At 45.6% G+C, this 15,527-nt stretch overlaps 1 protein-coding gene across 1 annotated transcript in view; it reads right to left on the reverse strand.

Moving 5' to 3' along the window:
* Positions 1–5,237: 5,237 nt before the first annotated feature.
* Positions 5,238–15,527, reverse strand: part of LOC142046890 (alveolar macrophage chemotactic factor-like) — a 17,407-nt gene continuing 7,117 nt past the window's right edge. The window contains exons 2-4 of the mRNA XM_075066353.1: positions 10,692–10,818; positions 7,702–7,785; positions 5,238–5,950 (exon numbers count right to left, since the gene is read on the reverse strand). Coding sequence (XP_074922454.1) covers positions 5,926–5,950; positions 7,702–7,785; positions 10,692–10,818 — 236 coding nt within the window. The 3' untranslated portion in view covers positions 5,238–5,925. The remainder of the gene's footprint in view (positions 5,951–7,701; positions 7,786–10,691; positions 10,819–15,527) is intronic.

Consider the following 15,527-nt stretch of genomic DNA (forward strand, 5'->3'; position numbering starts at 1 on the left):
CTGAGGAAACTACAATGCATTGGTCACCTCCCAGAAAACACCATCCTAGCCACCATGGATGTAGAGGCTCTCTACACAAACATCCCACACACAGATGGAATACAAGCTGTCAGGAACAGCTGCTGGCCTGAGCTGACTTGGGCTTCTGGGGCTGTCTAATTGCTGTGTAGGCATTCGGGCTCGGGCTGAAGCCTGGGCTCTAAGGCCCTGTGAGAAGGGAGGGTCCCAGACTCTGCTGAAGTGGAGCACCCACAGGGACACACATCTTGAAAAACCTCAGTTACTGAACAGGGTTAGTAACTTTGTCTTTTGCTTAGCCTGTTGGAGTAAGGTGATTCCCTAAGCAAAAAGGTTGTCTTAAGCTCTATGCATATGAACCTTTGAGGTAAAGAAAATTCAGAGTTTACAAAACAAGTAAAAGCAGTTAAGTTTATGCATTAGGCCTAATTCAGATAGGTCCATTTATTCCACAGGGAGGAAAAAGGATAAAGAGAAGATGCGGGGGATGCAGAGCCCCTGGCATGGTGTGTGTATGGAGGTAATAGGGAATACACAGAGCCCTTGGTACCATGTATGAGAGGGATTGGGGGCCAGAGAGCCCCTGGCCTGGAGTGGGAGGAAAATACAGGGCACACACAACCCCTGGTATGAAGTGCGGGGTGCAGGGAATCCCTGAAATAGAGGGAATGGGAGGGTGGTACACAGGAAGCTTGTGACAGGAATGGATGTGTGTGCAATGCACTAAGCCTAAAGAGAATGAAGTTAGTGGGGAAATAATGAAGCGCCATGTAAACCTGGGTGTACTGCAGCATCCCCGACACCCTTAGCTCCCACGCCTATGCCTGGGAATGGATTTTTTTCTCCCTGGTGATGCACTGGAGATGACCATTGGCTAAGAGGTGGCCTCTTTGAAGTAAACAGCTTCTACCAACCTGCAGCATAATCCAGTGGATAGGGCACAGAAAGGGACTCAGGTCATCTGGGCTCTTCTCCTGGCTCTGCCATTGACAAGCGGGGGGATTTTGATCAAGTCATTTCACGGCTCTGTGCCTCTGCTCTGCCATCTGCAGCCGCTGATCTGAAACAGTGTGATTTAATTATTAACCACTCTTCGTAATTAACCAATCAGGATGTGTTTACTCTGTTATTAACCAATCGTAGCTGATAGAAAAATAATACTTGGTCAGTCATTGTGCTGTGAGAATTATATATATATATATATATATATATATATATATATATATATATATATATAAAACAACTAAAATATACATAAAACTAAATATTTTCCCTGGCACACTGTTTAAACATGAATATCTAGCACTGTAAAGTAAATGAAACTGAATTCACATTACTGTGGTTATTTTGGATAATGTTGATCACCAGTTTGGCTCCTGAACCACTGAGGTCTGACTATTACTGCCTTAAACACTCTGTTTCTTGCCCCTTGTATCTATTTCTGCATATTTTACGTATAACCCATTAGAGCCCTCTGCTGGAAATCGCTGTAACGGAGCAGGATCGTATAGCTTAGTCTCAAAATGCAAAGTCCTGTTTTTTCTCTCTTTGTGGATGTAGATTTTGTGACTTGCACTTTCTTTATGTTTATTTATTTGTTCATTTTTAATAGCCAGGCACCAAGGGGTGGCCTAGCCCCGGTAGCTGGGAAATACAATCTTCCCCAACCTCATGGCAGACGTGTTCCTCCACAGGAAATAAAATCTCTGACTGGATTTCTTGACATCAAGGGAAAGGAAGGCCGATGTTGTGCTCACTGATTGAATTGCAGAGGATGGAGGGCCAACGCAGGATACCGGTATTGGAGAATAATCAAATAGGGTTTGAGTTTCATAACTCACACAAGTAGGCACTCTAGAGACATGAGGCATGTTATTCTGCACATTTGATTCAACAGATCTGGCTGTAGCTGGGCTCACCATATTTCTACTTTTGGCAAATAAGTGTCACATGTACCTGTGTTTTTTTACATAGATCTCTGCATTATTGGCCTTTCAGGTACTTAATTCTGGCTCTCTATCCAGAAAGAAGTTTCCTTTCCTACTCTTTCATTACTGGGTAGAACATAGAGTAACAGAGCAACTGTGATTGGTGTTAATACCCCAGTGTAAGAAAGCACTAAACCAACTGTTTAACTTTTGACTTCAGTGGGACTTACTTAAAGTTAACTAGATAAGTGTTTTGCTGGATTGGGATATCTATGAGGAATAAATCTCTGAAATTGCATTGGCTGAGGTCTTTTTGGACACTATCCTGGTATGCATGCCCAAGGAATAATAAATTTGTCCTACATTTCTCATATCCTCTTGCAAGCTAAAAAGGCATCTAGAGCTGTGTCCTTTTTGTGGAATACACATGAGTAAAATGAGCAGTAGTGCTGGAACAATTTTTGTAGTGGGGGGGTGCTGAAGGTGGAAATCATGTATTTTGGGGCTGTTATTACTACTTCAAACCAGAGGGTATGCACCTCTAGTTCCAGCACTTACGATAATGAGAGGCTTGTCATGTTACAGTTTTTCTGCTGAAGCGTTATTCAGATTAGCTGACTTGTTGCAGCCAGATATTTGTTTCAGTGCACCAAGAGGTCAACCACATCACAAAAGAATGTTGCAACCCTTGCAACAGAATGGAAAAGTGTGTACCATAAAAATAAAGTGAAAAACTTTTTCACTTATATTAGTAAGCTGTGCCAGGCTTCGATTACTTATTGCCTGAAGAATAACTGTTCTCTCTTATATCCCAGCCCATGTGCAATGCAATTATGTAGCCATGCAAACAACCCCATAGCTGCAGATTTTCAAAAAACATGCCGCGTAATTTTGTTCCAGAATCTAAGCTTTTATTTTTAAAAAGTCTCTAACTCATTTGGTTATGAAAATAACCCTCAAAGTGTGTCTGAATCCTCAGTCAATCACAAAATAGCTCTCAAGGAGGTGCGAACACTCCTGTTCACTTCAATGGGGGTGTTAACACTGAGGCCTAATGATGACAATCTAAATGTCTTCTTTAATTACACCAGTCCTATCATTTCAGCAGAAATGCCAAGCCAGTGGCCTTCCATTCTTGCTAGTACTATCAAAGTTTGCTGGGGTGGGGAATTCTAGCTCTCCTGCCCATAAATGTGAAATTTCCGCTTCCTCCGCCCCAATTTCAATTCCTCTGCTCCCAATTCCAAAAGCCTAAACTGCCACCTGGATACCAATAAGCAAAGCTGCAACCTCCACCTTCCTGGGTCCCAAAAGCTCCAGATATCAATACCTCCAGCTTTTTCCCAGCAACTTCTATGGTGTGGTTAATACACTTTCAATGCCAAAATATGCAGTACATTCAACATTTGGGGGAAATATAAAAATAATTGAATTTCATATGAAAATAAATGACACAGAGCTTCATGGATTGGATTGGGCATGCAGTGAGAAGGGGAAGGTTTAGGATAACAGTGCTGCATGGATCAGGTCCTTCTGGCACAATTTAAGTCTAATATGCTTCTTAGGATATGGTTTTTTTAAATAATATCTGGCATATGTAAAATAACTACATATACAATCCATCCCTCAACTGGATGGAGTCATAACTGCTCAACTGTGTGTCATAGATCCTACACTACTAACAGTTCCTGTCCTTTTTCTACAATGATAGAAGTGTGGACTTTTAGAGCAAAAAGACCTGGATTCTCTGTCTCTTCCCAAGAAGTTCTGAGTGACCAGAGTGGCTGCATAGCGACAGCGACAAAGTTCCTAGGTGACTACAGATTTGTTGAAGTAATTTTAAGCAGGTTTATGCAGTGGACTAAAATCTTCCCCTTTTGCTAAAAGCCTTGGGTCATACTAATTAGGTTTGAACACAGGTGTTTTTTCCTGTATTTTATCTAATGCTCCACTTTTGGAGGATGGCAGTATTCTGGCAAAGCAACAATTTGGGATGGAAGTTGCGGCTTGCTTTTCAAACCCAGAATAATCCCTAATCTAATCTATGGTGATATCCATTTGCCCACCAGAGGGCAAATCAAGCCCTTAGTTTAAAGCTATTCACTTCAAAATAAATCAATCCTAGAGTATATTAAGCAAATACCAGAGAAAGTTCTCACCTTCTTGGGGAAGAGGTGGAAAGGGATGAGATGATGCGACTTTGGTTATGCTACATGATTTTTTCCATAATGTTCTCAATTATATTTGGATTTTTAAACTTAGAGAGGATCACAGAAAGCTGTTTCCTAATGGGGAGTTTTAAGAACAACCTGTTAATGAACTGTGCATTGTCAAGGGGCGTAACAGGGCAGCTACCTCCTGAGCGCCCCTCATGGCCAGGAGTGGCTCTGCAGCTCTCTGCCTCTCTTTCCCCTCTTCAGGGCCCCTTAAGAATTTCACACAGTCTTTCTAATGGCTGCCTGGGACTAGTTTAATAAGAAAAACACTTCAAGCAATCCCAAAATAAAGTCCATCATCACATGATTATCTGACAAAGATTTTATAGAAAATTCACTTTTTTTTTTAAAACTTGTCAGGTAATCATGTAGCAGGCTTTACATTTCCCCATATGCTACATAAGAACCCAGGTAATGACACCTGTGGCACATTCAAAATGGATATATATCTTATTCCAGCCACCGTGAAGTAGTCTCTCCTATATGTTTGTTGTTTGTATGAGTGTGATGTTGGTTTTCTATCCATAATACTCACAATGTTGTGGTTGTCTTTGACTGAGATAGCCGGGGATTAGACTGAATTCAAACCAGAAACGTGGATGGCATCAGAAAAGGAATTTGGTGGCTTTGATGCCTTTTGAAAGAGAAGGAAATCATACCAAATCTCTATTGATTCCGGATGCAAATGAAATTGATTTTAGCAAAATATTTTTTATTGCTAAAAAAATCATAGCCAAGTTTACTTCCCTTGAAAAACAGGCAGAGCAATTCTGAGTATTGCACACACACACACACACACACACACACACACAAGTGAAGCATTGTCCCAGTGACCCTTTGGCCAAGTCTCTGATGCAGGCCAGACAATCAGACACTCATCTTCAGTTTTCAGCTCCAGTTAGCCCATGAATAGGTGCGCAGAACACCATGGATGCAACCTGCCAAATTATGAGCATGTTTTATCATTTTAACAAAGATATAGAATGATTGTAACAACCACTAATACTAACTTTCAGAAGTAAAAGGGGGGTGGGGGAAGTATAAAAACCATCTTCACCCTGGCTGACATGTTAAAGTGTGACAGCACACCACATGAAAAAGACAGAAGTGTCATGATAAAAATAGACTTACTCTTTTTTTTTAGCGTGCAGTTTTATGGCTAGTGATAAAGATAACGTGTATAAAATCAAGAGTTCAGCATTTAAAATACTGAAGACATTCTAAATAGTGCAACTGTTTAACAATCATCAATGACATTGCTTCTTGCTATTAACAGGATTGTATCAATATACGCAAACTTTTTTTTGCATTCTGGGGCATTCCAATGTATACTTTTGCTTCATTCTTTTTTCCGTGATTATCACAGCCTTCTTGCACGAATAAATGTGACACTGCCCAGCTTTTCAATGAGAGACTCACAGATGGCATTGCTGTAAAGGCCAATTCAATAAGAGCCAAATCCTTGACCCTTTGAAATCAATGAGAGTGTTTCCTGTTGACTGTGCTGAGCCCAGGATTCAGCTCCAAATGCCTCCACAGCAAAGAGTGCAGCATGATCATGCCGTAAAACTCACAGGTCTTCTGGTAGTGTGACGGTATATTTACTCCGGCAGCTTTCTTTCTCAAACTAACAGTCTGTATATGGGATGCATCAGTGTGGACAAAGAATGAAAGAGTAAAACAAACGATGAACAGCCTGGCCCTTGGAGCTACATCATGGCTGAGAATTCCGCAAGGGGTTATAGGCATTATCTCTGCTTTTCCTATTTGTGCTGCCTGCCGGATGAGCTGTAATGCAAACATTGCAACAAATCACAACATATACAATACAGAGAGAGCATAGAATCATAGGACTGGAAGGGACCTCAAGATGTCATCTAGTCCAGTCCCACTCCCCTGCACTCCTGGCAGGACTAAGTATTATCTAGACCAGGGGTCGGCAACCTTCCAGAAGTGCTGCACCGAGTCTTCATTTATTCACTCTAATTTAAGTTTTCCCGGGCCAGTAATACATTTTAATGTTTTTAGAAGGTTTCTTTCTAGAAGTCTACAATATATAACTAAACTATTGTTGTATGTAAAGTAAATAAGGTTTTTAAAATGTTTAAGAAGCTTCTTTTAAAATTAAATTAAAATGCAGAGCCTCCTGGACCGGTGGCCAGGACCCGGGCAGTGTGAGTACCACTGAAAATCAGTTCGTGTGCCGCCTTCGGCACCCGTGCCACAGGTTGCCTACCCCTGATCTAGAGTCAAGACCATCCCTGCCAGGTGTTTGTCTAACCCTGCTCTTAAAAACCTCCAATGATGAAGATTCCACAACCTCCCTAGACAATTTATTCCAGTGCTTAACCACCCTGACAGATAGGAAGTTTTTCCTAAAGTCCAAACTAAACTTCCCTTGCTACAGTTTAAGCCCATTGCTTCTTGTCCTATCCTCAGAGGTTAAGAAGAACATTTTTTCTCCCTCCTCCTTGTAACAACCTTTTATGTACTTGAAAACTGTTATGTCCCTTCTCAGTCTTCTCTTCTCCAGACTAAACAAGCCCAATTCTTTCAATCTTTCCTCATAGGTCATGTTTTCTAGACCTTTAATTATTTTCTTCTTCTCTCATAGGTGATGTTTTCTAGACCTTTAATTCTTCTCTGGACTTTCTCCAATTGGTCCACATTCTTCCTGAAATGTGGCACAATACTCCAGTTGAGGCCTAATCAGCACAGAGTAGAGCAGAAGAATTACTTCTCGTGTCTTGCTTACAAGACTGCTGCTAATACATCCCAGAATGATGTTCATTTTTTTTTTTTGGCAACAGTGTTACACTGCTGACTCATATCTAGCTTGGGGTTCAATATGACTCCCAGATCCCTTTCTGCAGTACTTCAATACTGCCAAAATGCCATGGCTAGCAAACAGATTTTGATTACGTGGAGGAAATATTGTCTTCCGGTTCCTACTGACTGCTTGGCAGAACTTGCGTACATTTTTGTTTGTGCACATGAGAAGTTGTCAGAAACCATTCTAAATACAGCTTGCACAACCAGCTATATGAATTAGCTCTCACACCCACACACAAGTAAAGCTTTGTCCTTGTGACCCTTCTTTGGCCAAGTCTCTGAGGCAGGCAGGACAATATACAGCAGAGAAATGCGAGGCTCTCCCTTTGCGGTGCATCAGCTCCTATTAATTTAGGGGAGACCAGAGCCCAAGCCTTCAGCCTGGGTCTCTCCCATGGCACAGCAGAACACTAACCGGAAGAGCACTGGCTTACCCATGCACGTTGCTAACATGCTGCATATCACTGGGATAATTTTAAAATTTATGGATGTGCCCTGTTTCTGCTGTATTCAAAGACTTCTGCTAATCCCCAGTTTTCTAGATTCCTGGGATTGTATTGCTCAAATGGGCCTTCAGATAATGAGCACTGAAGATCACAGAAGAGTTTACACTGAAAGGAATATGGGGATTATTTCTCTTCAGAAGATCTGTGGCAACCTGCCCTTTGGCAGAACAATTCCAGTAACAAGATCATTTTGACAGCTACCTGCGTAAAATCCTGTTAATGATCATCTTCACCCATTTGGCCTGGGGATCCAAACAGATTTGCTGGCTCGTTTTCAGTGTAGCACTGTAAGGGATTGAACAATTTGTTTAAAATAATCTTAACACTTTGAGAGAGCCTAGAAAAAATAGCGGCCTCTAGGCTAACTTCTGCTTTCTCTCATACTCTTCCCAGGGCTGGTGCAAGGATATTTCGTGCCCTACGTGAAACTTCCACCTTGTGCCCCCACCCCCGTGCCCCTGCCCTGAGCCCTCCTCCCCCATGGCAGCTCCCCCTCTCCGCCCTGAGGCGCCCCCCTTGCGGCAGCTCCCCACCCTCTGCCCTGAGGCATGCCCCCGCCCCAGCTCACCTCTGCTCTGTGCATGAGGACCCTGAGCACGCACACCCCAAGCACGCCCCCCCTGAGCACACACCCCCTTACTTACTGCAGGCAGCCCTCCCTCCCCACACTCCCCTGCCCCAGCTCACCCCTGCTCTGTGCACAAGGACCCTGAGAACGCCCCCCTCGAGCACACCGCCCCCGAGCATGCCCTCCCCACTTGCTGCAGGCGGCCCTCCCCGCGCTCCCCTGCCCCAGCTCCCTCCGTCTAAATGCTGGCGGCAACTGGGGCGGCCAATGATCTGGCCGCCAAGGTCACTGCCGAAGAAAATGGCGCCCCCCCCAAATCTTAGCTCCTGAGGCGACCACCTAGGTGGCGTAAATGGTTACACCGCCCCGACTCTTCCACCTGTCATGATGTGACTGGAGTGGCACAGTCGGAGCTGAGTGCCAAATCTGACCCTAGTAGTTAATTGTCAATACGCTCCTTTTGGAAATGTACACTTTGTTCATGTGAAACTTGGACTGAATGACACGTAGAGACTGATTCTGATCTCATTGGCTCCAATTATTCACCAGTGTAACTCCATCGACTTTAGTTCTTTTACTCCTGCTTTGCCCTGGGGTGAGAGCACAAGGAGGCCCTTATACTTCAATATATAAAAAAATCCCTCACGGGATTGTGTGCTAACGTATGGTGCCAATATCGGTGCACGCCTGACTTAGAAAATCTGGCCCTAAGTCTGTACAATTTAAAAAAAAAAAAAATCATTTTGCATTCCAGCTGTGTAAATTATATATAATCAGTGTCTACTTAGCTATGGCCTTTCCTTTGGTGTTTCCATTCATCTCTAAAAAAATACCTCCCTAAGGGTCAGATACTTCCCAAAATAAATTCAGGCAGTTCCCATTGACTACAAGGAGGGCTCTGCTAGAGCTCAAAGGGTAACCTGTGGCTCTTGACATTTTGCTTGATCACTGCTATGAAAGAAGTGGTTTTGAAATCTTAGTATCTCTTGCTGGGTAGGGCACAGGGGACTACCCCTTTAAGGAACAGTCAGGCACTTACAGCTGAAGCAAGCCTGCGAGCAATCAAGGATCCCCTGTGGCTGGGCAACTTAACAAGGAAAGGAAGCGAGGTTAGACTAGAAGCTGTACAGGCTATTATGGGCTGTGGTCTCTCTCAGAGACTAGCCTGGCTGAGGCCACAGACCTTTGTTTTGCTGATTCACTTTGGGAACCCTGAAACCAGGGTTCTGAGGTAAGGACCTTATGAACTTCTGTTTACACTGCTGCTTCTCTGAGGCTGACTTAAAGGGAAGATGTGTGTTTTGTTAGCTTGTTTTAGCTTCCCTCTGGGTTGGATTCTTTCCACCCTGTAACATATGGCTACCCTGTAATTAGAATAGCCCTGTGTTAAAATCACTGGCGAACTGCTTGGGTCTGGTTTCGTGCATCAGAAGGAAACCTCAGGCTACATGTGTCTACATGTACCTTGGCATTGTGGGTGTCAATGCTTTGGGTAGCACTATCTGTGGCCCACACACGTGTGGAATTTGATGTGCGGGGGTTGGTGACCAGCTGTGAGGTCTGGATCAACAGTTTCCCTCACCACCTCAGCTAGTGAGGGTTCTGTTGGAAGGATGTGGTAGCCAGTGGCTACATCGGCCTGTCAGCTGAGAGCGTCTGTGCTAGAGAAGGCTTGTCCGTGGTGGGGATGTAGGCTGAGGAGTCCTGGCAGTGCTAGCGAGCAGGGAAGGTTCTGGCAGGGTGACTCCATAGGAGCTGTGCTATCAAGGAGCTGGAGGGAGACTCAGAATTGCAACAAAGGGATTGGGCATCTGTGCTGATCCTGGCCTGTGGAGGATTCAGCCAGGGCTACCAAATCTGGAGGGTGAACAATTGAAGGCTTGCCAGAGCAAATGGTTGCCATACAGGGCTTCTAACTATGCAGAGGGAACAGCGGTGCAAGTACGGTGGTATGGTCTGGTATGCTGTACCAGTAAGATATTTATAGCTGATTCAGCATACTAGAAAGACACAGGAGGAGCCTGCCCCCCACCCTCACCCCAGCCGTTCCATGCATCTGCGTGTCCTGAGTCCTCTTGCCTGGGGTCTGTACAGCAGAAGTCTTTGGTGCAGTGGGAGGAGGACAGAGCTCCCCCCACAGGGTAATGTGGGATGGATGTGGATCATGGAGAGGAGACAGGGAGAGCGTGGGGGCCCCAGGCTGTGGCCGGAAGGGGTCACATGGGGAGGTTCCCCCCCAACTTTGTGTCCTTCCCATGAGTGCAGCATACCAGCGAGAAATTATTTCTACTTGCACCTCAGAGGGAAATGCCACATGGCAGGTGCCCTGCTTAGCTATACAGGAGCAGGGCTCTGCTCTTGTGGGATTTAGGAGCTCTGCATGTCAGGTGCCTACTCCTCCTCCACAACAATGTATTTGTCCTGCAAGTGCCCCACTACTCCAGCCTGTGGTGGAGCTTCTAAAATGATGGATGAGCAAACAAATAGCTCAGAAATGGTAAGGGAACGGTCTTCTGGGGATAAAGCAAGGGTTTCCATTCCCCAATGCTGTCAATCTTGCAGCTTTCATGAGCACTCCATTCGGATGGCTACCAGCTTGTGAAATCCTGTGGTTTCAACTTACATGACTTCCACGGTGCTGCACTGTGGGCCTTTGGGGATGATTTCCACACGAACCAAGAGCTTCGGTGACACCAAGCCCGAGACGGTCTGGAGACACTGACACCGCAACTCTCCACCCAGAAGTGACTCTGTGAGGGAAGGAAAGTGAGGGGCATCACTGAGTGAGGAACTTAACTAAGTTAATGCTCCAAAAAACTGTGTGGAAGGGAGAAAAACCTGCTGCAGGGTTTAAGCCACTCCCACTAATGGGGATTAGGACAAGACCTTCTTAGGATGCACATTCTACTACATCTGCCAACTGTAGGGTTTATGCATCTGACACTGTCAGAGACAGGATATGATCTATCTTAGGTACTTATTTGGCCCCATCTGTGATGGCTTTTTCCACACAACACCCCTGTGAAGTAGAGCAGTCCCATTATCCCCATTGTACAGATGGGACCTGAGGCACAGAAAAACTAGCCTGAAGTGTACGCCTGAGAGCTCATCAAACCCTCCCACCCCCCATATTAAACCAGCCTTGGGTAAAACTCAGGGAGCTAGTTCACCACTAAAACTGAAAAAAGAAACGTTCTGCTGCTGATAAAGCACCCCCTCTTCAGGAATGTCCCTAAGGAGAGTTATAACCACCAAGGTTGTAAAGACGCTGGGAAACAAGGAAGATAAGCTCTGATGATCATCTGCACAAATAGAGAAGGTCACAACTAAGTTACAATTTGGGCATGAAAGATAAAATGCAAAGAACTTGGGAAGGAAGGAGGACACATAGGTACCAGTGCGTAATTGGTTACAATTTTTATTATTTAGGAGTGTGGGATCATGGGATAGGTTTAGTAAATTTGAAGGAGGGAGCTAGTTTTATCTATATAATGTAAATGAAAAAACAATGCTCTTTGGGAATCATTTCCAGACTGCAGTTCAACATCCAGCTGCTAGAACTCTGGCCTCTCTGCATCACTGGGAACCCCTAGATGGATGAACCCTGACTGGCCATTGGGTGAAATTTGTCTGTATATTGGGAGTGATGAGCTCAAGAGATTTGCTTGATCTATGTATTTTGTGTGTGTTGCTAATAAATAGATGTTTAGAGCACAAGTGTAAGGCTCTTTCACTGGGACAAGGTTCTGGAGACCCCTGAGGGAAAAGGGCAGGTACCTAAATTGACCAGGTTTCTTCCTGAGCCTCATGGCTAAGGATAGGTGCCTTAGGTGCTGAGCCCTCAGAAGGGAAGGGGGGAGAGGTGCTTAAATTGATTGAGTCACAGCTTGAGCCCTTGGTAGGGTATAGGCAGGACATCCTATATTGGCCATGTCACACCTGGAGCCCCTGGTAGGGTGTAGGCAGAGCATCCTAAATTGGCCATGTCACACCTTGAGCCTCCGGTAGGGTGCCTTAAATTAAGCCAGTAACAGACATTACACCAGAAGTCTCTGGCCTACCAGGGACTTGACCCCAGGTCTTTCAGTTCCAAGACCAGAACTGGATTCAACAAACCACAGGTCTGAGCCACAGCTGTTTCTATGTTGTGCCTATGAACAAAGATACACTACTTCTGCCACCTTTAACCACCCATCATTTGAACAATTGAAATGTCTTTGACACAAAGGGAAGGGAAGGCTGAGAGGGCTTGATGCTGCACAGTGCAGCGACAGAGGCTTGGGAGTACAAGCTATAAGCAAAAGGATGAGTGTTCCTATGGGGTGGCGTTCACAAGCATGCTGTTACACAGCTGTCCAGTTACTCGTGGCTGGCAATTGGAGGGCAGCCCGAGTGAGGCGTGTGTAGGGAAGTGCAGCACGTTTGCAGGCGGAGGTTTCAAGGGGCTGGAGACTGACTACCCTGCTGTACTTAAACCTCATCCTCCTGCTCCTGGCGGTGCTGGCACACAGCAGCCTTCCATGCCCTGCTATCCCTCCTCCTCTCACAAGCACAGGGCCATAATCCAGAGGCTTGTATAGAAGGAGAGTTAAATAAGGACACTCAGAATTATATTTGTATGGATCAGCTCATGTTCTCTGATACAAGACACAAAGCTCATAATCATCCATCAGAGAACATGAGCTGATCCATACAAATATAATTCTGAGTGTCCTTATTTAACTCTCCTTCTATACAAGCCTCTGGATTATGGCCCTGTGCTTGTGAGAGGAGGAGGGATAGCAGGGCATGGAAGGCTGCTGTGTGCCAGCACCGCCAGAAGCAGGAGGATGAGGTTTAAGTACAGCAGGGTAGTCAGTCTCCAGCCCCTTGAAACCTCCGCCTGCAAACGTGCTGCACTTCCCTACACACGCCTCACTTGGGCTGCCCTCCAATTGTTCTAAATTCGTTTAGATTTTCATGTTTCATAGAGCAGCCAAAGGAAGACGATTTGCATAGCTAATCCCCAAAACATCGCATCAGTGCTGTTCTGCACACACTCCTGGCTGTGATAGGAAAATGCTTTCCTAGCTAATGTAGCAGTGTTTCTCAAACTGGGGGGGCCTGACCCAAAAGTGGGGGTCACAAGCCTATTGTAGGGGGGTTGTGAGATCATAACAATGTCACTGGGGGAAAGAGCAGTCGGGGGGGACTGGAACAACATCCATTGCTCTCTGGCTGCCCAGCTCTGAAGGCAGCGCCATCACCAGCAGCAGCAGCACAGAAGTAAGGGTGGCAGTACCATACAGTGGCACTGCCTCCAGAGCTGGGCACCCAGCCAGCAGTTGCCAGCCACCCTGCTCGGAAGGCAGCACTGCCACCAGCAGCAGAGCAGCTGGAAGGGTGGCAATAGCATGAGTATACTGTATGTACCCATGGCTGCAATTTGCTATCACTTTTTCTGGGAGGTCGTCACAGCCCAAAATATTTTCAAAGAGGGGCCCAGCAAAAAGAAAAGTTTGAGAACCCCTGTAATATAGGAAAACTGTAAGAGAGGAGAAGCTTCATCCAGACTCCGGTGGGTGTTGGACAGAGCCCAAAGTGAACCCAGCAGTTGTTCTTTCCATCAGCTTCAAATTCACCCTCCCCAGAAGAAAAGCTTGTGTACTGAACTTATTCATACAAATGTATATTGCTTTTGTCTAATCTGCAATGCTCAAATCTTAAGGGAGCTGGGGTATATTGCTCCCTGCAACCTTAGACGTGTTACATCATTTAGGTATGGCACAATGTCCATTTGTCTATGAAAAATGCTGTGCTGCTGATGAATGGTTCATTTATTATGGACAGAATTCTGTCTTTGGATTCCATGTGCACAATTTCCCCTGTCCTTGTTCATGTTTCTGCCAGGGAGAAAATCTACACTGAAATGAAGTGGAATCTAAAGTAATATTATCAAGGCCAGCTGTTGCAATCCTTACTAGTCAAAAATGACATGTAGACGAGTAAGGACTTTAGGATTTGGCCCAAAATGACGAATCAGATCCCTTTCTATGTGAGGACATAGTCATTAGGACTGTGATGCTGGAAAGCCAAGTGCCGGCTCCGGCCAGGGCCGAGTCAGCTCAGAACTGACAAACGCAGCTGGAAGCCAGGCTGTAGCGAAGTGAGACTCACCGGCGCAGCACCTCCTGTAGGTTGTCTTGGGAATTAGCTTTGCAGCATACAGAGTGCCTCCTCCTGGCTGGTGTCTCACCTGCCACTGGCCTCTGTGTCCCTACCAGACCCCAGTGCCCCTTTCTGCCCCTGCAGTACCCCACAATCTGGGTCCCCCCTCCCAGGGGAACCCCCAACCCTCTATCCTCCCCTTGCATCAGTGGCTGCTGCCAGTCACCATCTAGCCCCCACTCACCGGGGCAGACAGTAGTGTGTCATGACCACTTATCATTGGCAAGGAGATTGGAACAGCTGCCTCTGTTTGTCTCTGGGCTGCACCTCCCAGCCCCAGTACCTGCATAGGCCTTTACCAAGGCCTCAGCTTGGGGAGATGCCAAGCTGGAGCTCCCAAGCTCCTCTGGCCACTCTGCAGCCCTGCTTCACTTCCAGTCCCATTTTCTCCTAGGCAGCCAGGTCCTTCTCCCTCCACCGCCGGAGACAGACTGCCCCAGCTCCTCCCTGAGCCCTTCTAACAGGGCCAGGCATGGCCTGATTGGGGTGTGGCCCCAGCTGTGGCTGCTTCCCCAATCAGCCCGGCCTTTTTTCTAGAAGTGGGGTAACTGCCCTGCTACACAGGCCAATAAGGTAAATGTATAAGCATTTATAAATGCGTTGTTAAATGTACATGACTGTATTTGGTATTTAAACTTTATGAAAACTAATGGGATGCTACTTGCATTATTTTCACTTCGGTGTATCCTGTTATAATGGAATAGCAAACATGTACATTGTATATCTCCCCTTTCTAACTAAAAAGCGCATCACATGAGGAAAAAACCTTGTGTAATGCAGATAAAGAACTTTAATAGGGAAGTGCTAATTCTTGCGCGTTTCAAAGCACGTGGTCATTGTGCCTGATCAGAGATCAAAGACTAACTGCACTCCTCTCTGTCTGCTAGCAAAGAAAGAGCCCATGTGGATAGCCAAACTGTCTGTCTGTTTTTCTGTGAGAGGAAGCTATAAGTACGGACACAAGGAAAAGTTCTTCCTCTCTGGACTGTTTGTATTCTAATAGGGCAGAACAGCTGAACGAGAAGATGGAGATCCCCAGAGTTATCCTGTAAAAGCAGCAGAGAATCCTGTGGCACCTTATAGACTAACAGAAGTTTTGGAGTATGAGCTTTCGTGGGTGAATACCCACTTCGTCAGACGCAGGTAGTGGAAATTTCCAGGGGTAGGTATATCTATGCTAGCAAGCAAGCTAGAGATAACAAGGTTAGTTCCATCAGGGAGGATGGGGCCCTGTTCTAGCAGTAGAGGTGTG

The sequence above is a fragment of the Chelonoidis abingdonii genome, chromosome 5 (assembly GCF_003597395.2).
Source record: "Chelonoidis abingdonii isolate Lonesome George chromosome 5, CheloAbing_2.0, whole genome shotgun sequence".
Lineage (NCBI taxonomy): Eukaryota > Metazoa > Chordata > Testudines > Testudinidae > Chelonoidis > Chelonoidis abingdonii.